This window comes from Microtus oregoni, unplaced genomic scaffold (assembly GCF_018167655.1).
Source record: "Microtus oregoni isolate MIOR12 unplaced genomic scaffold, Mior012 000034F_ref0000314, whole genome shotgun sequence".
In the NCBI taxonomy this organism is placed as follows: Eukaryota; Metazoa; Chordata; class Mammalia; order Rodentia; family Cricetidae; genus Microtus; species Microtus oregoni.
The window spans coordinates 13432632-13459402 of record NW_024543093.1 but is presented as its reverse complement, the minus strand read 5'-3'; the positions used below and the strand labels follow the sequence as shown (position 1 = coordinate 13459402).

The 26771-nt window shown below is 39.4% G+C and overlaps 1 protein-coding gene across 1 annotated transcript; it reads left to right on the top strand.

The window, feature by feature from the left end:
• Nucleotides 1-285: 285 nt before the first annotated feature.
• On the top strand, nucleotides 286-26337 carry LOC121432316 (zinc finger protein 14-like). Its single transcript, XM_041630171.1, has 3 exons — nucleotides 286-449; nucleotides 25241-25346; nucleotides 25522-26337. The coding sequence occupies exons 1-3, from the start codon at nucleotides 286-288 to the stop codon at nucleotides 26335-26337; spliced, it is 1086 nt and encodes a 361-aa protein (XP_041486105.1).
• The last annotated feature ends 434 nt before the right edge of the window (nucleotides 26338-26771 follow it).

Here is a 26771-nt window from a genome sequence, read left to right as displayed (position 1 = left end):
CAAAAAGTTAAAGGATGAGACAAAAGCCCATGACAGCCTCACAACCTATGTTTCAAAGTATTATTTTCTACCAATGTGATTGAAACACACTAGTAAGGGAATTTAATTGCTTATTGCGTGGATAAAATAGACATACATATCTTGAGTACTCCATCAGCACGCAAACAGTGGCTCCCAACAGTCTTTGAATCATTTTCTAGGATGTACAATGCCATCTTCCACCCTCTCAGATTCTGAGTTATGAAAAACAACCTTTGAAAATAAAAAAAAATCTTACCCAAGGCTATGAAGAAAGCCTTCATTGACTACAGTAAATACTCCAAAACTTTAGGATCTCACAGACTGCTAACAACGAGGCCCACAGTGGTCATTCTATTCTCTACTGATGATGCAGAGATACTAAATGAATTGGACCTCAGTATGCCTGCTATTGCTTCCATGGTCGCAAGGTAAGTCCCTTTATCACTGTAATATTCCTGAGAATAATAATGTCACTCACATACGCATTAAAGTTTATTTAATTTATCTCAGTGTACCAGTGTTTTTCTTTTTTTTAAATTCATTTATTATGTATATAGTGTTCTGGGCACCAGATCTCATTATAGATGGGTGTGAGCCACCCTGTGGTTGCTGGGAATTGAACTCAGGACCTGAGGAACAACAGTCAGTTTTCTTAACCTCTGAGCCATCTCTCCAGCCCCCACCAGTGTTTTTCTTGCATATACTTCAGTACGCTAATATGTGCTTGGGTCACTGAGAGGACGGAAGATGACATTGTGTACCCTAGAACTGATTCACAGACTGGGGGAGCCACTATTTGAATGCTGGAAATCAAACATGACCCTCTAGAGAAGAAGTCTGTGCTCTTAACTGCTGAGTCATCCATCCCATAATCACATTAAAATTTTAATAAACAGTAAATTTCACAAATGTTTTTTTCAGGAGTCTACCACATTGGGTCTCTCTTAAGGGACTGTTTTGACAAATCTTAGCCTTGATGATGTCACTGACTGTTCTCCTAGATAAGCAATTTCCATATTGAGAAGTTCTCAAATACCTCCTTGAAAAGATTATCACACCTGGGCTTGTTGATCACTTAAACCCAACAGTGAGGGATGGAGGAAGGCAAAAAGCTCTCAGTCATTATGGGTCAGTTCAGAGAGAAATAACCACCGAGAAGATAGCCTGTCGCCCTTGGGCAAATGATTTCAGAAAGGAGAGACTGCATGCCAGGGCTTAACAGAGAAAATTGTTTCAACACCCTGTTACCAAGACCCTCCGAGCGCTATGAAGTGGCCCCATGTTGCTTGCTCCCACTGCACACTTTCCCTGCACTGCAGGAAAGTAGGTATCACTTGCTGTATGTGCTAATGACCTGTGTTGTCTGCTGACATCAGATTCTGGTCCCTTTCCAGCCTTTTGTTTCCTGTACCCTGAAATCTAATACTAAAGAAAATACTATATTTTCTCCAAAGAACTTCATCCAGTAAAATGATTAATTACTGATTGAGTTTTTCTTTACAGAATGTCTAATACTTGGATAAGCAGCTTAGATAAAAACAAATGACAATCCAATTCTAAGCCCATGATCCCCTTCACAGGGCTCTCAAAGGGCAAGTCGAGGAGAACTTTTCCAAAATGCCAATTTTTTCCTCAGAAATGGTCAATGCTTAAGAAATCTGATTTAGAAACTCTCTTCTCTGTGGCTGGGAATCTTGACCTTTTCTCAAAGAGGGAACAATCCAGTCCTCTCGTATGATCTTTTTTCAAAATGACAAGAACACACTCCGAATGATCCATTTTGCTTGGGTGATCTAACCAAACACCAAAGCCTATCTTTGTGTTATGTCAGGCATGGCTTAGGGTTCAGTCAGTACTGAGAAAATATAAAAATCACAAAACGAATGAGAGGAAAACTCTAAATCCTCATCACCGTGGCTCTAAAAGGGACCACTGAGAAAGCATACCACCCATGACCCTTCGCACCAGTCTGTACTTAGTGTTGTCAATTTGACTGCTTGGCAATTTCTGAGAATTGCAAGTTCCAGGCACCGTTTTATACCAAGAAAGTGGCCCCGGAAAAAGTAGTTTCCCTAAGAAAAACAGGGTTAGAGGCTTTGTACTCAGCAGCCTGCTTTGCACACAATTCCAGCACACTGGGAAGAATGGACCCAGTACAAGACTCTAGGATATACTCTGCACATGGCCAGGGGAGCAAACAGTCAGTAGCTCCACAGCCTCAGCAATGCCACAAATGCACAAATTACAAATCCAGAAGTCCTGGACATACTCACCCTCTCTTGCTTCCAATGGATCAGGGTGTCCGATAATATCAGAGAAGAGATGTGATATAATAAGTCCAACAAAACATGCCTCAGCTTATACACAGGATTCAAACCAGTGGCAGTGGTGAGGCGTCCTGAATATCCATGGACATTTGAAGTAGCAGCGTCCCTAAGTGATAAAAGAGACATAAGGTACAGATATTCCTGATTCAAGATCCTAAGGACAAAACCAATGAAGTAGGAATGAGGTCAACATGTTTGAGCTCTTTTCACACACGAGGCTTCCTTCTATTTCCGTTGGCTTGCTTATTTCTTTTTGTGAATCAGCTTCTCTCTATTATGTAGCACCAATTGTCCTTGAACACAGCATAGACCACGGTAGCCTGAGCTCCCATCACCTGTCTCTGCTTTCAGAGCACTAAAATAAAGGGTGTAATGTACCATTTCCTGCTACTCAATCTATTCATTATTTAATGAGAAAATCAAAATATCAAGAAAAGAATACAATTTTTGCATAGCATTGTAACTGGAGGCTTATTTCTCACCTGCCAGTGAAGGCGTAAGTCATAAACAATGCCACACCAGTCTGGAATTATGATTAATAGGGTGGTATTTATTTAAAGGGGAAAAAACTTACAGATCACCGTCAGCCCTCTGTGCAACCAGGAAGGGAGTCTAGTCACCGGCGGAGCAGGAAGTGAAGAGAGAGAGGAGAGGGAAGTGGCCGCTTTTTTAAAGGGAGAGAGACCACGCCCCAATGGGCTGGTATCTCAGCGGGGATAGGCTGGAGGAGTGGGAGGACCTCCCGTAACATGCCAGTTCCCAAATAACTACTCAGAGGCTTAATATTAATTATAAATTAATTATTTATTATCTCAGGTTTATTATTAACTAACTCTTAAACTTAAATTAATCACTTTCTATTATTCCATATCATAAGAAATAGGTTGCAATAATTTTTCTGTTGAATATGAATGTGTTATAATGTATTCTCTGGATTTTATTTTACAAAAAGCACTAGAAGAATATATTGAAGAAGACTCTAAAGATCTCAACAGGAATATGGGGTTATTTATATTCAGTAGAAAATAATTTGAGATTCACGGGACAACTGAGAACCTGACAAATGCTCCAAATATACCTAAGTGAAAAATGATTCTGCACAAATTTCTTTAATGGAGCATTGAACAGTGACATTCAATATTTGTGTATTTCATGTGTGTAATCTACTAATATCACAAATATGTCAGGTGAGACCAAGCCCAAAAAAAGGGTTTCCAGTGGATTATTACACAAAACATCCAATTATATGCAAAGGTTTTACTTTCTGTTCATACTTATGAGGCTTTGAGCATCAGTACTGTGCTTTGTTTGATTTCTTTTGCTGTGACAAAAAAATTCCACAACTCTGTGGTAGAGGAGAATTTTATACTTCCTTGTCACTGTCCCATCATAATGGGAAGCCAAGGCAGGAACTGAAGCATGACTGGAATCTGGAAGCAGGCACTGAAGCAGAAGTGAAGGAAAAATCCTGTTTACTGGAGTGGTCTTCATCCCTAAATCAGGTACCTGCCTTACTCAACGTTGGCCCACATCTCTAGGGGATACCACCCATAGTGCACTAGGACACTCCACCTTGATGTGGGTGGATCTTCTATCTATCTGTTGCTTTCATTGGTTGATTAATAAAGAAAATTGCTTGGCCTGATAGGTCAGAACATAGGTAGGCAGGGAAGACAGAACAGAATGCTGGGAGGAAAAAGGCAGTGAGGTAGACACAATGAAGCTCAGACCCAAGATGGACATATTTAGAATCTTCCTGGTAAGCCACCACCTCATGGTGCTACACACTTTAATAGAAATGGGTTAATCAAGATGTGAGAGTGAGCCAATAAGACACTAGAGCTAATGGGCCAGGCAGTGTTTAAATGAATACAATTTGTGGGTTTTTTTTTTTTGGTTTTTCGAGACAGGGTTTCTCTATGGTTTTGGAGCCTGTCCTGGAACTAGCTCTTGTAGATCAGGCTGGTCTCAAACTCACAGAGATCCACCTGCCTCTTCCTCCCAGGTGCTGGGATTAAAGGCGTGCACCACCACCGCCCGGCAATTTGTGTGTTGTTATTGCAGGTATAAACCTAACCATACAGGAGCCAGGTGGTACAAAAAGCAGGCCTGCTCACCTCATCACCACAAGTGGCACCCAGACGTGGATAACTGTATCCACAGAAAGCCGGAGAAAGCTTGGGAAAGAATAGAGTAAAGCATGTTTTCTTGGTAGCAGCAATTTCTCTGGTCTGCTCTGCTTGCTAGAGGCAAGCAAGCGCTCTCATCTAAGAGAGACTTCCTGACTCTGCTTTAGCTGCAAAACCCTGTAGCTCTTTTAAGAGGTCCTGCCACAAAACACTTAAACCGTGTTGACGAAAAGCTGAACACATGCTTTTTGGTTTTCAGCCATAGCAGGAAAAAAGCTGTGCCATTTTAAAATGCCGGCTTTCTGGGCCATCCTGCCTGGGCAAACTCTGACTCTTTCAGGCAGGCAGTCCGACTGAGTGTGGTCTGTGAGAAGAATGCTGCAGTTTGCTTGCTGGCAGTGGCCTTGAAACGCCATAGAGTTGTAGTGATACAAATGGCTACAGCCATGAGGCTGGAAAGCTAAGGAATGGGCTGCATCCAGCCACCAAAGCCACAGCTTTAGTCCTAATGATATTACTTGGTAAATTAAAGACTCATGTGGTCACAAAAGAGACATATACAGTAAAAGAAAGATCAAAGTAGAAGAAAATGTCTAAATGGTTTACAGTGTGCGAAAAATATATGTAGGCTAAAGGTTAAAGTTCTTAAAGTATAAAAAAAAAAGGAGAGAGTAGTTGGGTGTGCTGGTACACACCTTTAATCCCAAAACTTGGGAGGCAGAAGTAGATTGACCTCTGTGACTTCAAGGTTTAGCAGGACACACCTTTAATCCCAATGCCTAGGAGGCAGAGACACTGTGCCAGAGCCTTGTGGGAACGAAGCCGAAGCCGATCCCTCCTCTCTACACACGTCTTTAATACCAGCAGTTGGGAGGCAGAGGCAGGCAGATCTCTGTGAGTTCGAGGCCAGCCTGGTCTACAAGACCTTGTTCCGGGATAAACTCTGTCTCCAAAAAAAAAAAAGAAAGAAAGGAAGGAAGGAAGGAAGGAAGAAGGAAGGAAGGAAGAAAAGAAAAGAAGAAAAGGAAAGGAAAGAAAAACCTCAGAAAGAAATTCATATGGTCACCATGTGATCAGGGAGGTTCTAGGAAATTTCAGGGAAAGTCAAGTATACAAAGGACATTCCCACAAGAAAGTCAAGGTCATGAGTTCTGGAAGGTCAGGATCCTGGAAACAGAGAGGAACTCAGCTCTTACAATAAATTGAAACTTAATTTTGAATAATAAAGCATAATGTCTCTTGCCTTCACAATGCAGTCAGGAAGGTTTATCAGTTTGCCTTGCAAAGAAATCCTGTGTAAGTTAATATACTGGGTAGGGCAATCAAAAGCAACCCAAGTATAATGTAAAGATTTGCTTTATATTGATCCATTAAGAGTCGTTTATATAAATCTGTGAGGAATTACATTATGTTCCATGTTCTGGTTTTATTTTCCTTTCAGTGCTATTGGTATTCAATATTTAAAGCCCTAAACCCATTTTCATTTGTTCCACCACCAGATAGTTTCACCTTATTCTTTCTTTGTTCACACATTCCTAATATACTGTCTCCAGCTGTATTTTGTCTTGTATTTATAATGCAACAGATCATCACAACCCCACTTATGAAAGCTCTGTCTCTCCTTTAGTTAATAAGGGCCATGACAATTCTGATAGCCTCTGTCTTCTCATAGAAAATCGATTGACATAATAGGCTACTTTTTATGAATGTAATATTTTTAAATTTGTAAAATTTGGCTATTTACAATGTAGGAATTCAAGCCAACTACTAAGACTGAAAATCCAAAATCTCCCCTTGAAACTGATAAAATAGGGAATCTTGTGCCCCCTCTTAGGCAGTGATTATGCCCATCATCAGGAAGGAAATTATTATTCACAATGATTGAGCATAAACCTTTCAGCCCCTTAAGCTTGTGATAGAAATTGAGCTAGAAAAATTAAAAAGTGCAGGAAGTTCTATGGATGGATGTAGAAAGAAGTTTCTTGCCTGGGCTGCCCATTCCAAAATAACCACTCTGAAGCTTATATGAATTAAAAATCCTCAGTCAATAGCTCAGACTTATTACTAGGTAACTGTTGTGGGAGCTGCGGGCCTCTTCCCACAGCACGGCTCCCGGCTGCCTGGCTAGCTTATGCCCCAAAATAATGACACACAAACTGTATTCATTTAAGCACTGCTTGGCCCATTAGCTTTAGCTTTTTTTTTTTTTTGGTTTTTCGAGACAGGGTTTCTCTGTAGCTTTTGGAGCCTGTCCTGGAACTAGCTCTGTAGACCAGGCTGGTCTCGAACTCACAGAGATCCACCTGCCTCTGCCTCCTGAGTGCTGGGATTAAAGGTGTGCGCCACCATCACCCGGCTAGCTTTAGCTTCTTACTGGCTAATTCTTCCATCTTGATTACTTATTTCTATTAATGTGTGTAGCAGCCCATGGTGCACTTACCAGGAAGATTCTAGCCTACGTACATCCTGGGTTGGAGCTTCATCACGTCTGCCTGGGAGAGGGGAGCATGGCATCTGTCTGAGGCATCTTACCTCACTTCCTCTTCTTCCCAGCACTCTGTTCTGTTTACTCCACCCACCTATGTTCTAACCTATGAGGGCCAAGCAGTTTCTTTACTTTTTAACCAATGACCTTCCTCCATCAGGTAACTCTTACATTTAAATTAACCCATGTTTCTATGTTTTGCCATGTGGCTCATGGCTTTTGACCTCGTTTTCTACATGTCCAACTTGCTTGGCTGTTGGCTGTCATCTCCTCTGTCTCTGCCCTTCTTTGCTTCTTATGTTTGGGTTTTCTACTTAGCCTTATTCTGACTGGCCATTGGTCAGTCAACTTCTTTATTAAACCAATCAGAGCATAATTTGAACAGTGTACAGAATATTCCACAGCAGATGAACATAAAAAATTCAGTAGCAGCTGAGAGACTGAGATCTATAGCTCACCTGTGCTTCATTCATCACAGTCTGTGCTACATAATAGAGAGAAGCTGATTCAAAAAAATGAAGTCTACAAACCAAAAAAGGAAATAGATAGGTTGAAACCTAAAATGAAAATGATTCAAACAGGTTTACCTCATTCCATCCTTGTTGGTTTTGTCCTAAGGATCTTGAATCTGGAATATCCAGACATTGCATCTCTTTCATCATGCAGACATACTGCTACTTCCCGACATTAAATACCCACTGAGCTGCTTGGATAATCAGAAAGCCTCACCATTGCCATTGAGTTTGTGTCCTGTGTAGATGCTGAGGTGTGCGGTGTTGGACCTGTACCACATTGTTTTCTACTGATCTTAGGCTCACAGGGAGGACACCTTGATCATTCAGAAGCAGGAAAGCATAAGTGTGTCCAGGACTTCTTGAATTGTGTGTACTGTTTGCGACATTGCAGATGTTGTGGGGCTGCTCCCTGGAAGTCCACCATGCCCTTTGCAGAGGGCTGTGTCGTAGATTCCAATTTTGGTTTCACACTTCCCAGAGCTGTTCACGGTGTCTCCATACCTGTTCTGTACCAGGGAAACTACTGGGTTTCAGGGACTGTGGTGAAAATTCACCTGAAACCTGTGTCACCTCAGAATTTGTAGTACTTCCAGGTTGGTGACACTGACTCAGCACTATGGTGTCTCTCAGTGTTCCTCCCAACTTGTTGTCCATACTTCAAGGGAGGGTGAGAAATAATACAGAGATAAACAAGAGACAGCAGGTAGAATCAGGAAGGCATTCAGTAAATACTGTGATCTGCCTAAATTTATTTCTCATAGACCTTATACAGCCCAATCCAAAAGAGGTTGAGTAAAGGTAAAAGTCTTCTTTATTGTGATACAAAGAACAAATATATGTAGTTACCTCCTCACATCTCTGAACATCAAGTAACCACACCCTAGAACAAGATATCCTTTTTGTCTAAACAATACATCTTGTAACCACACCTTAGGTCTGAACATTCAGTTGTATAACCTTGAAGAAGCTAGAAGAATTCTGAACTTTCTGACCTTCAGCTAAGGTGGAATGGATTATCCTCTGTGGGCTACCATACATGTAAATGTCCCTGAGTGCTGTACTGTGTTGGGAGACTCCATAAGAACTATTGTTGGACTAGAAGTCCAAACACCAGGGAGGAGTTGCTCCAGACAACACTCACATAACCACAAATTGATGCAAAAGCAAGAGGATTTTTATTCTGTCATGACAGGGTCCTTTAGGTTCAGGATATGAAGGACATCGATAGCTGTTACAGCCCATCTTTTAAAGCGAAAAGCCACAGACACAAGGGGAGGGGAACCTGTAGGTTGTTTTTCAACTCATTGGATTGGCTTATTCAAAGGGTTACTAGTAGTGATTGGTCTATTCCAGGGCAGTAGAATAGCTGCGTGGTCAGGTGATAAGGGAGAGCATCTGTGGTCCATCCTCACCTTTGGTTCAGTGACTAAATCAATACATCAGGAACTGAGTCAACATCTGTGGGTTGTATTTACCTCAATTTTCAAAATGGGGTTACGTTTGAAGATTATTCTCAAGGACACAGGGGGATGAGCAGTCCAGCATGTGGTTATTTACAAGGACACAGGAGGATAAGCAGTCCAGTGTGTGTGTGTGTGTGTGTGTGTGTGTGTGTGTGTGTGTTTGTGTGTGTGCGACTGTCCCTTTTTCAAGATGGAGTGAGTGTAAGGTTTTAGAAAAATGTCTTAGGGTTGAGGGGGGCTTACAAATGCATTTAGAGTCTTTCACTATGTCTCTGCTGCTTTAGAGTTTTCCTGTCATTGTCTTTGTGATTTTATATTATTTTTAGTTTGAACCCTAAGCCATGCCTGGCATAAGCAAACAAATGCGTGGGTGTTAGACTGGATCACCCAAGCAAATTTGATCACTCTGTGTATGTTCTGTACTTTAAAACTGTTCATGTGAGAGGACTGAATGGTTTGCTCTCTGAGAGTGTGTGACAATTCCCAGTCATGGAGGAAGAGAGTTTTAAATCAGACATCTTTTCACTACCAATTCTGAGGCAGAAATGAGATATATGGAAATCTTTCCAAGACTTCCTCTTTGGGGGCTCTGTGAGTCAATCAAAGGCTTGGTATTGCACTTATGTTTGCTTGTTTTTTCTCTAGGCTTCTCCAAGTAGAAGAAATTGCATGACGGAATATTTAATCAGTAACTACGCATGAACTTCTTTGGAGGCAACAATAGAATTTTCACTAGTACTACATTTTGTTGAAGGACCTGCGGTAGGCTGCGTTCCCACCCAGCTCCGCAGGGCTAGCTTTACCCGAAATAATTACACAGAAACTGTGTTCCTTTAAACACTGCTTGGTCCATTTCTATCTAGCCTCTTCTTGGCTAACTCTCGCACCTGGACTAGCCCATTTCTAGTGTAGCCCACGAGGTGACATGTACTTTAGTTCAGTCTCTGACAGTGAAGCATGGTGGAAATGAGTAGTAAACTTGTTAGCTGTATAAAGTGTTTTTTATAACTCGTCTTTAGGGTGTCAAAAGTAAATGGTTGCAAACTCTGATTTCAAAACTTAGACCAGAGAATAAATGGGTTTGGTGTCAGAGTGTACTGGTAAATTTTTATTGGCAACCTGACAAAATCTTGCATCATCTTGGAGAAGGGAGCTTCATTTTAGGCCTGTATTGATCAGAGGAACCTATGGCTAAGTCCGTGAGGGCTCTTTTGATTGATGGGGGAGGGGCTAGTACACAGTGGGCAGCACCATCCCTTTCCAGGTTGTCCTGGACTAAATAAGAAAATTATCTGATCCAGTCAACAGGAGAACCTCTACTTAGCTTCTTCCATAGTTTCTGCTTATCTTCCTGCCTTGGCTTGTCTAGTATTGGATTGTGACATGGAACTGTAAGCCAAATGAACTATTTCTTAGAATGTTACTTTTTTTTTTTTTTGGTTTTTCGAGACAGGGTTTCTCTGTGGCTTTGGAGCCTGTCCTGGAACTAACTCTGTAGACCAGGATGGTCTCGCCTGCCTCTGCCTCCCGAGCGCTGGGATTAAAGGCGTGCGCCACCAGCACCCGGCCAGACTGTGTTACTTTTGAGTGTGGCATTTTTCACAGCAACCAGAAGCAAGCTGAATCCCATAGTAATTTCAGAAAACTCTACCACAGGGCATAATCTTCAAAGATATTGTGCAACTATTGCAGAAGAAACCAAATTTCTTTTTTTAAGATTTATTTATTATGTATACAACATTTTGCCTTCATGTATGCTCCCACACCATAGGAGAGCTCCAGATCTCATTATAGATTGTTGTGAACCACCATATGGTTGCTGGGAATTGAACTCAGGACCTCTGGAAGAGCAGCCAGTGCTCTTAACCATTGAACCATCTCTCCAGCCCCAGAAACCAAATTTCAATTGTTTGAAGTTGATACAACCCATTAGTTATGGTAGCTGTGGTATAAGGAAGACAAATTTGTACAGCCTTCTGTCATTCTCTCCTTTTGCCTTTTGAAGAGAGGAGGATGTAGGTGTTTTATACTTTGTGTCCTTACAGTGATGAATCAATGAATAAAGGATGTATCTCCTCATCCCCAGTCTCAATTCTCTCCACTTACTGTTCACCCCATGTTTTCTCCAGAACTCTTGGGTGAGGTCTTGCCAGCGAACCTGTGCTACACAGATTTTGCATGGCTGGTAGGTTGATAATTCTGAGTCTAGAGGATTCTGTGTAGGGACTTGGGTGGGCTGTGCCGTTTTCCTTCTTTTGTGCTTCTGATTGTGCTGACTTGGATTTTCCCTCCATCACCTTGGAGTTCTTTTTTCTCTTCTTCCCTCCCCTCTCCCACCTGATCATCTCAGAGTATATCCCCCATGCTCCTGGTGTTAGAGAAGGTTCCACAAATAGGAGGATCTAGTTCTATCAAGAAATTGTTCCAACAGTGGTTGGAATGTTAGGCATTTCCTTGGGATGGTCTGTTCTTGGGCGGTGCTCAGGTAATCTTAGTTTATGGTCCTTCCAGCAACCAGGTACTGCTTCAGGGTAAACTGATGAGACTCTGGCCCCATTAAATTTATCAATTGCTGAGCCCTACTCTGGCAGGTGATCTGTTCATATTGAGCTTATCATGGCTGGCTCCTATAGAAATCCTCTATGGTGTTTTTATTTCCCTCCCCACCTTCTCCCTGCCTTTTTAAAACAATATTGTAGGAGATTTTTTTCTTTTCTCCTGACTGCAATTTTTCAAGTTTACGGGTCTGAAGAAAGGGAGACATTTAAACCTGCTTCACATTTTACTTGTTTGCAGTGAGACCCAAAATAGAATTTTCAAAATTTGCAGTATGTCAAATGCCATGGACAGTGGCCGAGAGTGGAATCAAATTGGCATTGCATTTCTGTGGCTGCTTCTTTGTTTTGTGCAGGCTGTTTTAAACAGAAGGGGTTGGGAATGTCAATTCTATAAACAAGTCATTTACAGTTTTGCAGTACCTGCGAAAAGTACTAATATTTCCTCTTGTTCTGTTAACCTCAGAGAGTTGATTTTTACAGAGAATGTAATTTTTATCCAGTTGGGAATCTTTAGAATGTTCATCTGAGAGAAAGATAAGTGTGCTTTCTAAGTAATGAAAAAATGTTTCTTTCTTATTTGAAAGTTATCTTGAGTGTGGATTATAGTTATAGTGTATTTATAGTATATTTTATGTGTGCAGTTATGTTGACGTTCATTTCATTTTTAATTAATTATTTTTTCCTTGTTTTCTTTGTTTTCTAACACTGTAGTCCTGGAACTCATTATTTCTACCAGCCTAGCTAACTCAGAAGTCACTCTCCTCTGCCTCAGGCATTCTGGGAGTAAAGTCTTTATTCTGTCTCTTTAGTGTTTTGAATATTACATGGGGTGGGGATTTTTCTTTTTTTATTCACTTGTTTGGTATTCTGCAAGCTTGTGTCTTCCTTTGCATATTTTTCTTTAGGTTGCCAAAGTTTCCTTTTATGATTTTGTTGAAAAAGTTTTCTGTGCTTTTGAATTGGACTTCTTCTGTCCCTGTTATTCTGAAGTTTGGTGTTTTTTTTTTTATGCTATCCCATTTTATTACATTTAATGTTTTCTTTGACCAATGACTCTGTTTCCTCTTTTGTATCTTCAGCACTTGAAATTCTCTCTTCCATTCCCCGTGTTCTGCTATTTGTGCTTGCATTTGTGGTTGCTGATCATTTTCTCATATTTTTCATTTCCAGAATTCCCTTGGTTTGTGCTTTCTTTATTGTCTCCATTTCATTTTTCAAGTCTTGAATTGTTTCTTTCACCAGTTTGGTTGCTTTTTCTTGGTTTTCCTTAAGGGATTTGTGGATTTCTTGTAATTTTTTCTTTGTCTCTTCCTCCATTTCTTTGAAGGAATTTTTCATTTTCTCTTAAAAAGCCTCAAACAATCTCCTGAAGTTATTTTTTAGGTCATTTTCTCCTTCTTCAACTATGTTTGGTGTTCAGGTCTTGCTGTTTGATAGCCACTAGTTTTTGTTTGTGTCCTGATGCTCTTTGTGTTGTGGAGTGTGTTCTTACCCTGTGTTCCCATCGTTTCCTCTGATTGCTGTAGCTGCAGCCGTGTATCTGGTGATCAATCTTCCTGGTGTCAGTGGATTCAAGGCCCAGATGGTTGATTCTCATGGTGCAGTCAGGGCTACAGGTGCCAGTTGTTGGGTCCAGTTGGGTTGTTCAAAGATGAGAACACCACTAAGTCTAGGAAACCTAAAGCAAACTTTATTCCAGAAACCAGATTCCAAAAAAAAGCAGGGGCAAACTTAATAAAAATAAAATAAAAAATACCACGGGGCAAAGCTTATGAGCTAGCTGAGACCACAGACAGTTCGGGCTTCTGACACTGTGACAGTGACTAGTTTCTGAACCTACTGTTGTACTAAGGGCACCAAACATTAGGTCTGGAAAAAGGAATTTTTCAACCTTGCCCTGACCAGTGAGTTATTCATGGCAGACTCTAAAGAGGGGAGTGAATTCTTATGTCAATTGGTAACTAGGCAGCTATCATGAAATATGTTTCAGTTGAGATTACAGAGAAAGCACTAAATGCAAGAAAACAGGTGTCTTTAGCAATTAGTCAGAAGCTGGGTGGTGGTGGCAATGCCTTTAATCCCAGCACTCGGGAGGCAGAAGCAGGCGGATCTCTGTGAGTTCGATCCCAGCCTGGTCTGCAAGAGCTAGATCCAGGACAGACACCAAAGCTACACAGAAACCCTGTCTCGAAAAAAAAAAAAAACCAAAAAACGAACAAACAAACAAAAAAGGCAATTAGTCAGGAAAGGAACTGCTAGTTATATTAGAAGGTTAATAAATTAGGATTATTTGGTTTTTAGGCTGAGAACTTAGAAGATAGCAGAAAGGTTTTCACACTATCTCAAGGTTAAACTCAGGTACTAACTGCCATACTTTACAACCTCAATTATCAGAGCTCATTAATTAAACCAGTGTTTGTACTTGTTCACTGTCTCTCCGGGTACCTCCAGGCAGTGTGTACCGGAGTCCCATGCCTCCCCTTTGATGGCACCAGTTTCCCATAATAGAGACCATTCCTAACCCAGACATCATGTATCTCTGTCTCCTAAAAGTTAACTCAGTTCACATCTGTAGTTTATCAAGGATGACCAGGACACTACTCATAGTTTGCAGGGAGAAGCTCTGGCCTTGTAAGTAGAACAGCTAGTTGGAAAATGAAATGACCTAAGGTGATGGAGGCTTCCCAAGCATCTGAGAAAATAGCTCCCTGTGAATAATTGATCCTTGATCTGCTGAGAAAGTTGTTGATCTGCTGAGAAAGTTGTTGGTAGTTTACTTAGGTTTACAACTTTGTATGTCTTCCTATATTCTAAGCTTCTATATTCTAATCTTTGGTGTCTATATTTGTATTTCTTTATTTTCATTCTTGTGTCCAGACCCTTCACAGTCACCAGAGATCATTTGGTGTTCCCTGAGGTTGTGTAGGCCTTCTCCAAGGAGATTGCTTGCTTGGGGCTGCTCCCACTGAGGTAGCTGACTCAGGCCTGCTCTGGAGGTGGTTGCTGGCTCAGGCCTGGTCCTTTGGAGGTCCTTGCCTCTCACCTGGTCCTGCAGAGGTCTCTGGCATAAGTCTGTTTCCTTGGTGGTCCCTCCCTTTTACCTGCTCCTGTGGAGGTCATGCCTTAAGCCTGGTTTAGGGGCGCTCACTGGCTCAGTCCTGTTCCTGAAGATGTGCCTGGCTTGTTGGGAGTAAAGTCTTGAACCACCATGCCTTACACTGATTAAACTCGCTCTTTAGAGTTACATGTCTAGTTAAGTCAATTTGTCTGCAGATTTCATTTCAGATTCTTCCTGGCTAAGTGGGAATCTAATGTGTTCATGAGCCACATCTTCATTAGCAACAGCAGCTGACAAACATCCAGGCTGATTTTCTTCTAGCTCCTGGGACCAGAGCAGCAATGACCATGAGTGCATGTATCTGCTCTAGTGTGTGGACAATTTTCCTTATATGCGGAGAGATGTATGACGGGTGAAGTAGTGTTTGTCTTTCCTACTTTTGAGGCAAGTTCACCCTGATTTTCTTCCTACTTGCAGCAGGTTAAATTCCAAGCAATGGTCGAAAAGTATTCAGTTTTTCCACTCTTCTACCTTCAAGTATGAGATCGTCAGGCATGCCTCATAAATTTTCACCTTTTTACCTGTATCCTAGTCCTGTATACCTCTGTTTTATTATTAAAAGGTCTAACAAAACTTCTTAAGTATATGTTTATCATAGGGAATTAAGTACAATGAACTTATTTTAATTTTATCTAGTCCTTACACTCCCAGCACACCTGACTATAATTTCTTTTTCTTTTGTTTCCTTCCTTTCTTCCTTCCTCTTCATTTTGCTTTCCTTCTTCCTTCCTTACTTCTTTTCTTTTTTATAACTGAGTTCATTTAATGCTGTCCAAATGTGTGTGGCCATCCACAGGGGCATGGGAAACGTACTCATGGCTGCCTTATGGCAGAGAAATGACTTTCTTATCCCTTCTAGGTCCCACTCCCGTAGCCACCAGTTGCCAATATCTTCTTAATTAAGGGTCTCTTTCTTGAGGCCTGTCCCATTCTGTCCTAATTTTTGACTGACAGGACCTCACGTGTTTTAGGCATTTTAGAATTTGATATACGAATTTTAGAATATTTTGTGAAATTGAGCTCCTTCTCAATAAGGGCACTTTTCCCCTTGTGTCTTTGTTTACCTTCTACAGAGGTAATGTTTGTCATAGACAATTATTGTTTGTGTAACTGATGGAGTATTCCGTCAGACAGAAATGTGATATTTCCAACTGAATGAAATTAACTATGCTATTATGTATTAACATAACAATAATTAGCATTGCTATCCTAAATTTCAGCTTACCACATTAAAAAGTAAGACTAATTGTCCGTCTATGCATGCCAGCTTCTTTATTAACAAGTTTTTCCTAGTTCTGTTCTTGTCCAATTTAAACTAATAGGAAGAAGTCATTGAAATACCAAGCTTTTGATGTCTACTCAGCTTGCTAAATGTCTGATCAATAATCAGATAAAGCTCTATGTCTTTGCTTCCATGATTTTCTTCTTAGATTAAATTCATATTTTCTAAAGGATAGGCTTTAGATTTATTTAGTATGGCAAATTTAGCAAAATATTAGGATCTAAGATCCTACTTTAAAATGGGAAACCGTTACAATGTCTTTGTCTTTAAAATGGTCTTCATTTTACCTAAGTAAATTTGTATTGTTTACATGTGCTTTTTTTCTCACTGGTTCCATAGTACTTTTTGTCTGATAATTAAGTTATTATATTAAATTTAATTTAATTCAAATTTTCTGGTTGACCTTAATTTCTTCTACATAATAGTGTAATTATATTACACTATTTCTTTTTATGAAAGTTAGATAAACCATTGATCATTATGTTTTTGATTAATCATCTCAGCTCTGAGTCTATAAAGAGTATCAGATCCCTATTTCTCTCAGGACACAACCACTTGATGCAAGGGTACAATTTCATTATGGTGAACAAGGCCCTCATCTCAGAGATGATCCCCTAGTCTTTACAATTGCTAAAATGCAAATATTGAGAAAATAACTTTGCCCTATTACTTCAGATTCCCTGTAGTAATTAATATTCTTAAAATATTCTGCCAAGTATTATGTTTCATCAAATATTTCCTTCTAGTTTCCACTAAATATGTCACATTGCTAATTGACAACTTGAGTCTTAAATTAGGTTTATTTAAAAATCTTTCTAATTCAAGATTTTAAAAGTTTTTATATTCAAGTTTATTTATTTATCTCATATAAGACAGGATGAAGTTATGTTCTTGATGATGAACATAACTAGAGTAAGGGTTATCCCCTTACTGACAGAGTTCTTATTCCCAATGAACCTCTTTGATCTATATCTGTAATATAGACTATAGCATTGCTGTTGTTGGAACATCTACTCTCTTTTTCTCTCTTTCCCAAGCCTGTGCAAATATTTTAAACACACAATGTGCTATGTTTAGAGGTCTTTTATGTCTGAGTCTGTCCTATTGTGTATCTGAATTCCTTTTCTGACTAGTAGTGTGTTGGCAGAAATCATGTAATTCCACACTGGTTCAGAATTATGAATAATAAAGGGTTATTTATTTAGGCGTGACTTGCTGATCACTGTCCTAGATCCTAGTTCTCTGCACACATAGGAAACAGGAACAGAGTCTAGCAGCCAGAAGCTATATTTGGAAGCAAGAGGGCAAGCACAGGCTTTACAGCTGCATTTATAGTATAAGAGACCATTTCCAAATTGGCTGGTATCTTAAAGGCACACAGAACCTCTCCCTTTTGTTTAAATAAGAGAGTTCCAAACCCAATACAAAACTATATACACTAAAAGAGATATCATGTATAATATTAGAATTACAACCAGCATAAACAATATTAAGCAAGGAATGTATGCTAAATGTTTTAGTAAACATTGTATTCTAAGAAATTTAAGTCTTGTATTGGAAATGGCTTGGGTAGTCATAAGAGGGTAGTAACTATTACTATCTAATCTTCAAACTCATCAAAGACTTGAGAAGGGAGATTACATTACTGGAGTAGGCAGGAAGTGCAATCAAGCAGCTTCCAAAATGTGTAGTCGATGACAGAGACAGCTGGTTACATTTAGCAATCACCCAAAGTCTCATTTGCAACACTGAAGCCACCAACTTTGGCTAAGGCCTAGAGTAACTGACAGATCATTTTCAGAGGAGGAAAATTATCAAAACAATCTTACCCTGTCTTGACAAGATTTGACAGTCTTTTTTCTTGTATCCTGCTTGTCCAGTCTGGACATCGTGCACTGTCAGTGGTCAAGGGATGGGCAGTTCCTTGCCCAAAGGCTAGTTGGGCCAAGAAAAAGACAAAATTCCAAGTAGATTGTCTTTGGTGCTCAACACTCTCTTGGGAATAGATTGGTGCTTCCAGGAGCAATCATGCTTCATGTCAACAGAATCCTAAGTTATTTAAATTACATTCTACAGAACGTTGAGGTGGTTGAAGGTTACCTGTACACACAATAGAATCTCTATGTATCTTAAGAACCTAATTAGTATGACTAAAAGAATAACAAATATGACTAATGACCGATGATACTTACTAACTATATAAAGGTTAAGACTTCATATCAGAATATAAAAATCTTTAAACTGTGCAGTAAGGGACGATAATGACATCATATGTAAATGATATATAAATATCTTAATCAGAGGTAGAAATACATAATGTAATATGAATAAATATATTCTAAAATTGTATCAATATACAGAAAATCTCAAACAGATAGAAACATGCATGCATACAATTACAATATGACAAAATAACTTTGCATAGTGTGCAAATATTGTAAACAGAACTAACAAATATAATTTGAAGTTATATCAATATGTAAGAAACTATACCAGTGGAAATTGCATATAAATAATAGCTTACAAGTATTTACTCTATTACTATTATTAGTGTAAGTATACACTAAACTACCTATTACCATTATTTTTAGGCGTACATAATTTCCACTCCAACCTTAACCCTATTCAAATAATATTCAACCCCTAAATGGTGTCTTTTAACCATGAGGACAAACTTTGTTGCAAGAGGGGATGTTGCTTCTAGAATTGCTTTCTGCTGTCATGGGGGAGATTTTTTTTCTATGGGATCCTGTAAAAGTAAAATGATGTTTAAGTTTCAACATTGCTGTTTTGTATAATTACAGATGGTCTTTAGTAGATAGGTTGTTTTGTTTTCTTATGACAAGACTTCTCTGTAGCTTTGGAGCCTGTCCTGGAACTAACTCTTGTAGACCTGGCTGGCCACTCACTTATAGAGATCTGCCTGCCCCTGCCTCCCAAGTGCTGGCATTAGGAGCATGCGCCACCACCGCCCACTTACTCTCTTTTTTTTCTTCTTATTTTCTTTTAAAGACTTTATACTTTTCTCTCTGAAGCCTACACATACTTTTAAACACACAATAAATGGTTTTATGGTTCTCTTGGTCTTCAAATCTATCTTTACTGTGTATCTCTCTTTTTCTGAACACATTTGTCTTTAATTTGCTGAGTGATATGGCTAGTATGAAAGTCTGGGCTTTGATGACTGGATCCAGGCCATTACTAAGTTTTCTGAGATTCCAGCCTCCTGGAGGAGATCCCAGCACCAGTCATGTTTGTTGCCACAACTCTAGGACATTTCAAGGTCTCTGCCACCACCACAAAACACCTGGTCAGCTTTTCCTCAACACAATTTAAGTGTTTCCTGGCAGGACCTCTTAAAAGGGCTGCAAAGTTTTCAAGCTAAATCTGAATCAAGAGGCTTCTATTAAATGGCACACATTTGCCTCTAGCAAACAGAGCCCACCCGAGAAATTGCTGCTACCAAGAAGCCATGCTTAACTCTATTCCCAAGCTCTCTCAGGTTTTCTGTGGATGTACTTTCCCCATGTTTGGCACTGTTTGTTGGCAGAAGTCACAAAATAATCCCACACTTGTTCAGAATTTTGAATAATAAAGGGTTATTTATTTAGGGGAGACCTACAGATCACTGTCCTTCCTCTGATAAATGGGAAACAGGTACAGAGTCTTGCAGCTGGAAGCAATAGCTGGAAGCAAGAGAGAAAGCACAGGCTTTACAGCTGCATTTATAGTATAAGAGACCAAGCCCATGTCTACTGGTATCTTAAAGGCAATTGGATGGAGGAGCTCCCACAGCAGGAGTGTTTGTAACACTTGAAAACAAGACATTCCAGGATAAGAAAAAATTTTAACAATACGTAGCCACAAATCCAGCCCTACAGAAAGCAATAGAAGGAAAACCGCAACCCAAGGAATCCAACATTGCCCACACTGCCTACAATAACTCAGGCATCTAGCGACCCTTCACCAGCACATCTCAAAGAAGGGAGACACACAAACTCTACTACCAAAAACAATAAGAATAACCGGAGTAAACAACCACTGGTCATTAATATTACTTAATATTAATGGGCTCAATTCACCTATAAAAAGGCACAGGCTAAGAGATTGGATACAAAAACAGGATCCAACATTCTGCTGTTTGCAAGAAACACATCTCAACCACAAAGACAGGCACCTACTCAGAGTAAAGGGTTGGGAAAAGGTGTTTCAAGCAAATGGTCCTAAGAAACAAGCAGGTATGGCCATACTAATTTCTAACAAAACTGATTTCAAACTAAAATCAATCAAAAGAGATCGAGATGGTCACTTTATACTCATAACATGAACAATTCATCAGGATGATGTCTCAATTCTGAATATCTACGCCCCTAATATAAAAGCACCCACTTATGTAAAAGAAATGTTACTAGAATTCAAGGCAGACATCAAACCACACACACTAGTAATAGGAGACTTCAACACACCTCTCTCTCCAAGGGACAGGTCAGTCAGACAGAAACCTAATAGAGAAATAAGAGAATTATTGGAGGTAATGAAGCAAATGGACTTAACAGACATCTATAGAACATTCCACCCAAATAGGAAAGAATATACCTTCTTCTCTGCAGCTCATGGAACCTTCTCAAAATTTGACCACATACTTGGAAACAAAGGAAACCTCCACAGATACAAAAAAATATCAGTGTCAACCAGTGTCCTATCTGATCATCATGGATTAAAGTTAGAATTCAACAACAATGCTACCCCCAGAAAGCCTACAAACTCATGGAAACTGAACAGTCATCTACTGAACCACACCTGGGTCAAGGAAGAAATTAAGAAAGAAATTAAATTCTTCCTTGAATTTAATGAAAATAAAGAGACAACATACCCAAACCTATGGGACACTATGAAAACAGTGCTAAGAAGAAAGTTCATAGCACTAAGTGCCCACTTAAAGAAAATGGAGAATTCATACATTGGGGACTTAACAACACACCTGAAAGCTCTAGAAAAAAAAGAAGCAGACGCGCCCAGGAGAAGTAGAAGACTGGAAATAATAAAACTGAGGGAGGAAATCAACAAAATAGAAACACAGAAAACAGTCCAAAGAATCAATGAAACAAAAAGCTGGTTCTTGGAGAAAATCAACAAGATCGACAAACCCCTATCCAAACTAATTAAACGACAGAGAGAGAACACGCAAATAAATAAGATCAGAAATGAAAAGGGGGACATATCCACAGACCCAGAGAAAGTTCAGAGAATCATTAGATCTTACTACAAAAGGCTGTATGCCACAAAACTGGAAAATACAAAAGAAATGGACATTTTTTTAAATAAGTACCTTATACCAAAGTAAACCAACACCAGGTGAATGATCTAAATAGACCTGTTACTCCCGAAGAATTAGAAACGGTTATCAAAAATCTCCCTTTGAAAAAAAAGCCCAGAACCAGATGGTTTCAATGCAGAATTCTACAAGAACTTCCAAGAAGTAATACTTATTCTCCTTAATGTATTTCACAATATAGAAACAGAAGAGTCATTGCCAAATTCCTTTTATGAAGCTACAGTTACCTTGATACCAAAACCAAACAAAGACCCAACCAAGAAATAGAATTACAGGCCTATCTCACTCATGAATATCGACGCAAAAATTCTCAATAAAATACTGGCAAATCGAATCCAAGAACGCATTAGAAACATTATCCATTATGATCAAGTAGGCTTCATCCCAGAGATGCAGGGCTGGTTCAACATACACAAATCTATCAATGTAATCCACCATATAAATAAACTGAAAGAAAAAACCATATGATCATTTCGTTAGATGCTGAAAAAGCATTCAACACAATTCAACACCCCTTTATGATAAAGGTCTTGGAGAGATTAGGGATACAAGGGTCCTACCTAAATATAATAAAAGCTATTTACAGCAAGCCGACAGCTAACATTAAATTAAATGGAGAAAAACAAAAAGCCATCCCACTAAAATCAGGAACACGACAAGGATGTCCACTCTCTCCATACCTCTTCAATATAGTGCTTGAAGTTCTAGCAATAGCAATAAGATAACATAAGGAGATCAAGGGGATTCGTATTGGAAAGGAAGAAGTTAAGCTTTCGTTATTTGCAGATGATATGATAGTGTACTTAAGCGACCCCCAAAACTCCACCAAAGAACTTTTACAGCTGATAAACAGCTTTAGTAATGTGGCAGGATACAAGATCAACTCCAAAAAATCAGTTGCCTTCCTATACACTAAGGATAAGGAAGCAGGGAGGGAAATCAGAGAAGCATCACCTTTCACGATAGACACAAATAACATAAAATATCTTGGGGTAACTCTGACCAAGGAAGTGAAAGATCTATTTGACAAGAACTATAAATCTTTGAAGAAAGAAACTGAAGAGACCACCAGAAAATGGAAGGACCTCCCTTGCTCTTGGATTGGGAGGATCAACATAGTAAAAATGGCAATTCTACCAAAAGCAATCTATAGATTCAATGCAATCCCCATCAAAATCCCATCAAAATTCTTCGCAGATCTGGAGAAGACAATAATCAACTTTATATGGAAAAACAAAAAACCCAGGATAGCCAAAACAATCTTATACAATAAAGGATTTTCTGGACCACTTCCTACGCATAACCCCAGCTGCACAGACATTAAGGGCCTCATTGAATGAATGCGACCTCCTGAGACTGAGAAGCTTCTGTAAAGCAAAGGACACTGTCACTAAGACAAAAAGGCAACCCACTTACTGGGAGAAGATCTTCAACAACCCCGCAACTGACAAAGGTCTGATCTCTAAAATATATAAAGAACTCAAGAAACTAGACCGTAAAAGACTAATCAACCCAATTATAAAATGGGGTGCTGAGCTGAACAGAGAATTCTCAACAGAAGAAGTTCAAATGGCCAAAAGACACTTAAGGTCATGCTCAACCTCCTTAGCGATCAGGGAAATGCAAATCAAGACAACTTTAAGATACCATCTTACACCTGTCAGAATGGCTAAAATAAAAAACACCAATGATAGCCTTTGCTGGAGAGGTGGTAGAGAAAGGGGTACACTCATCCATTGCTGGTGGGAATGAAAACTTGTACAGCCACTCTGGAAAGCTGTGTGGCGGTTTCTCAGGAAATTCGGGATCAACTTACCCCTGGACCCAGCAATACCACTCTTGGGAATATACCCAAGAGTGGCCCTATCATACAACAAAAGTATATGCTCAACTATGTTCATAGCAGCATTGTTTGTAATAGCCAGAACCTGGAAACAACCTAGATGCCCTTCAATGGAAGAATGGATGAAGAAAGTATGGAATATATACATATTAGAGTATTATTCAGCAGTAAAAAACAAGGACTTCTTGAATTTTGCATACAAATGGATGGAATTAGAAAACACTATCCTGAGTGAGGTAAGCCAGACCCAAAAAGAGGAACATGGAATGTACTCACTCATATTTGGTTTCTAGACATAAATAAAAGCCATTGAGCTTATAATTCACGTTCCTAGAGAAGCTAAATAAGAAGGTGAATCCAAAAACAAATATATAGGCATCATCCTGAATATTAACCTTCATCAGGTGATGAAAGGAGACAGAGACCCACATTGGAGCACCAGACAGAAATCTCAAGGTCCAAATCAGGAGCAGAAGGAGAGAGAGCACGAGCAAGGAACTCAGGACCGCGAGGGGTGCACCCACACACTGAGACAATGGGGATGTTCTATCGGGAACTCAACAAGGCCAGCTGGCCTGGGTCTGAAAAAACATGGGATAAAACCGGACGCGCTGAACATAGTGGACAATGAGGACTACTGAGAACTCAAGGACAATGGCAATGGGTTTCTGATCCTACTGCATGTACTGGCTTTGTGGGAGCCTAGGCAGTTTGGATGCTCACCTTACTAGACCTGGATAGAGGTGGGCGGTCCTTGGGCTTCCACAGGTCAGGGAACCCTGATTGCTCTTTGAGATGATAAGGGAGCAGGACTTGACGGGGGAAGGGGAGGGAAATGGGAGGCGGTGGTGGGGAGGAGGCAGAAATCTTTAATAAATAAATAAATTAAAAAAAATCTCAGTAGGAATATGGGGTAATTTATATATACTAGAAAATACATCATATTGTACATTTGTTACTCAGGGGACAACTGAGAACATGCCTAGTGCTCCAAATATAACTAAGTGAAAAATGATCTTACACAAATTCCTCTAATGGAGCATTGAATTTTAATATTTAATATTTGAGTATTTTATGCTTGTAATCTATTATTATCACAAATATGTCATGTGATAATGAGGCTGAAAAAAGTTTTCACTGGATTATTACACAAAACATCTTGTCATGTGCAAAAGGCTTTACTTTCTGTTCATACTTATGAGGCTTTGAGCATTGGTACTGTGCTTTGTTTGCTTTCTCTTCTGTGACAAAAAAAGAATTCTGGGGTAGAGGACATTTTCAAACTTCCTTGTCAGAATTCCATCATATTGGGAAGCCAGGACAGGAACTCAAGTATGACATGAATCTGGAAACAGGCACGGAATCAGAATTGATGGAGAAATCTTGTTTACTAGAGTGATCTTCATCCCTTAATCAGCTACCTGCCCTCTAAGGGATACCACCCATAGTGAACTGGGCCACTCCTCCTCATACAGTGATCAAGACAAAGCGGCCAGAGACATGTCTAAATGTCTTTCTGATAAAGTCATTTTTTGCTGTCTATTTCATTCTTCCCAAATGGGGGTTGTAGTTTGTGTCAAAACTAATTAGCAGATACATTTCATACACAAAGCCTGAAATCCTGCCCATTGGCACACTACACAACATCCTAAGCCCCCCTAAATTGGGAATGTGAAAATGGCTTCACAGACTTGTTTCCAGGCCATTCTGATTGAGCCATTTATCAATTGACAGACCCTATCTCCATGACCATTTTTCCTTCCTGTTCACTCGTTATGTATGATTATTTTATATATCTTTGTATCTGAGTTGTGTTTTTATACAAAAACTTTTGTGGAAGGCAGAAAATGCAAGAAATTCGTCATATCAAGTGTATCAGGATTTGTGAACTCATCACATGAATCCGTGTCATTAAATCTGGTTTGCTGAAAGATTGAGAATTGTTCTTAACCTCCAAGCCTGTGATACAGCTCCTTTTAATTCTTACAGAAGTAACATTAGTCCTCTACTTCTTTGCACATAGCAGGGTCTCACCATGAAATACATCTTGTCTTGACATTGATACCATTATTTTATTCCTTCTGAGATTCTATAGTTGTGTTCCAGACAGGCTAGCCTTCAATATTTCTCTTGTCTAAAGGATTGCTTTTCTCATTTTTTGCAGAAATCAGAAAATTGAGAAAGACCATGAAAGTGAATGTCATAATGAGTGTGATAAAAACCAGCAAGCTAGTCCAGGGAGTATGATCAATAACATCTTGCCTTCCAGAGTAAGAGCTCATAAGACTCCATTGCTTGTTCAAATATCATTGTTGATTTATCCTTACATTGTGTATCTCAGAGAAAAAGGTAGAGGAAAACCATCACTGTATAAGGGAGCTGTGGCAAAAGCTTTTAAACATCAGAAACATTGGAAAGTAATCAGTTATTCTGAATTTATTTCAGGTACTTGAAACTTCTCCTGAAGAGAAACCCAGGAAAAAACAATATAAAGAAGCCTGTAGGAGTCTGTGTTTAGATCAGTCTCAGGAGAGACCTTATACTGGAGATAAACTTAATGAGGATGCCTTCATGAGATACACACAGGGACAGAATGATGAACAAAACCATAAAGAAGTGGAACAATTTGTATGTTGTCTCTGCGAAGAATCCTTCGTTAATTCCAGAGAGTTTACCAACCATGACAAAAGTCATATTGAAGAGGAAAGGTACATTTGTAGGCAATGTGGCCAAACATTTAAATATAAAACATGTTTTGAGAAACAAAAAATAACTCTCAAAGGAGAGAAGTCATACACTTCTATACATTATGGAAAAGACTTCACCCAATTTGATCATCATCACAGTCAGGAAAGCTGTTACATTGGACAAAAGCCTTATGCCTACAAGCATTGTGGAAAAAACTTCACCAGTTCTTCTTATCGAAACATTCATGAAAGATTTCACACGGGAGAGAAACCTTATGCATGTAAACATTGTGGAAAAGCATACAGCATTTCCAGTGCTTGTCATTTTCATGAAAGAATGCACATGGCAGAGAGAAATCATACATGCAAGCAATGTGGAAAATCCTTTTTCTGTCTCAAGCATCTGAAAAGGCATGAAATAATTCACACTGGAAAAACGCCTTTTGCATGTAAGCATTGTAGAAAAGCCTTCAACCACCCCAGTAGTCGTAGCAGACATGAGAGGAACCACACTGCAGAGAAACCTTATGCATGTAAGCATTGTGGGAAAAAGTTCACCCGTTCTTTATATTGAAACATTCATGAAAATATTCACACTGGAAAGAAACCTTATGCATGCAAGCATTGTGGAAAAGCCTTCAACGGTCCCAATAGTCATAAGAATCATGAACATAGGCACACTGCAGAGAATTCTTCTTCATGAGCATTGTGGAAAAGCCGTCAACAAATACAGTAGGTGTAACAGACATCAAAGGAGCCACACTATAAAGAAACTGAAGACTTATACATGCAAACATTGTGGAAAAACTGTTTCTGGTGTAGACATCTGAATATTCATGAAATAATTCACACTGATAGAAGCCTTATTATGTAAGCATTGTGGAATATCATTCAGCAACTCCAGTAGTTTTAATAGACGTGGAAGGAGTCACACTGCAGAGAAACCTTTTTCATGTAGGCATTATGAAAACTCCTATACCAGTTTCAGTTCTTGTAAGACTCATGAAA

What these genes read in the sequence shown, in the direction of transcription:
- LOC121432316 (XM_041630171.1), top strand. Translation starts at nt 286, where the DNA reads ATGAAGAAAGCCTTCATTGACTACAGTAAATACTCCAAAACTTTAGGA. An exon ending in ATTGCTTCCATGGTCGCAAG is followed by an intron (nt 450 to 25,240) that starts GTAAGTCCCTTT and finishes CATTTTTTGCAG; the next exon opens with AAATCAGAAAATTGAGAAAG. An exon ending in ATAACATCTTGCCTTCCAGA is followed by an intron (nt 25,347 to 25,521) that starts GTAAGAGCTCAT and finishes AATTTATTTCAG; the next exon opens with GTACTTGAAACTTCTCCTGA.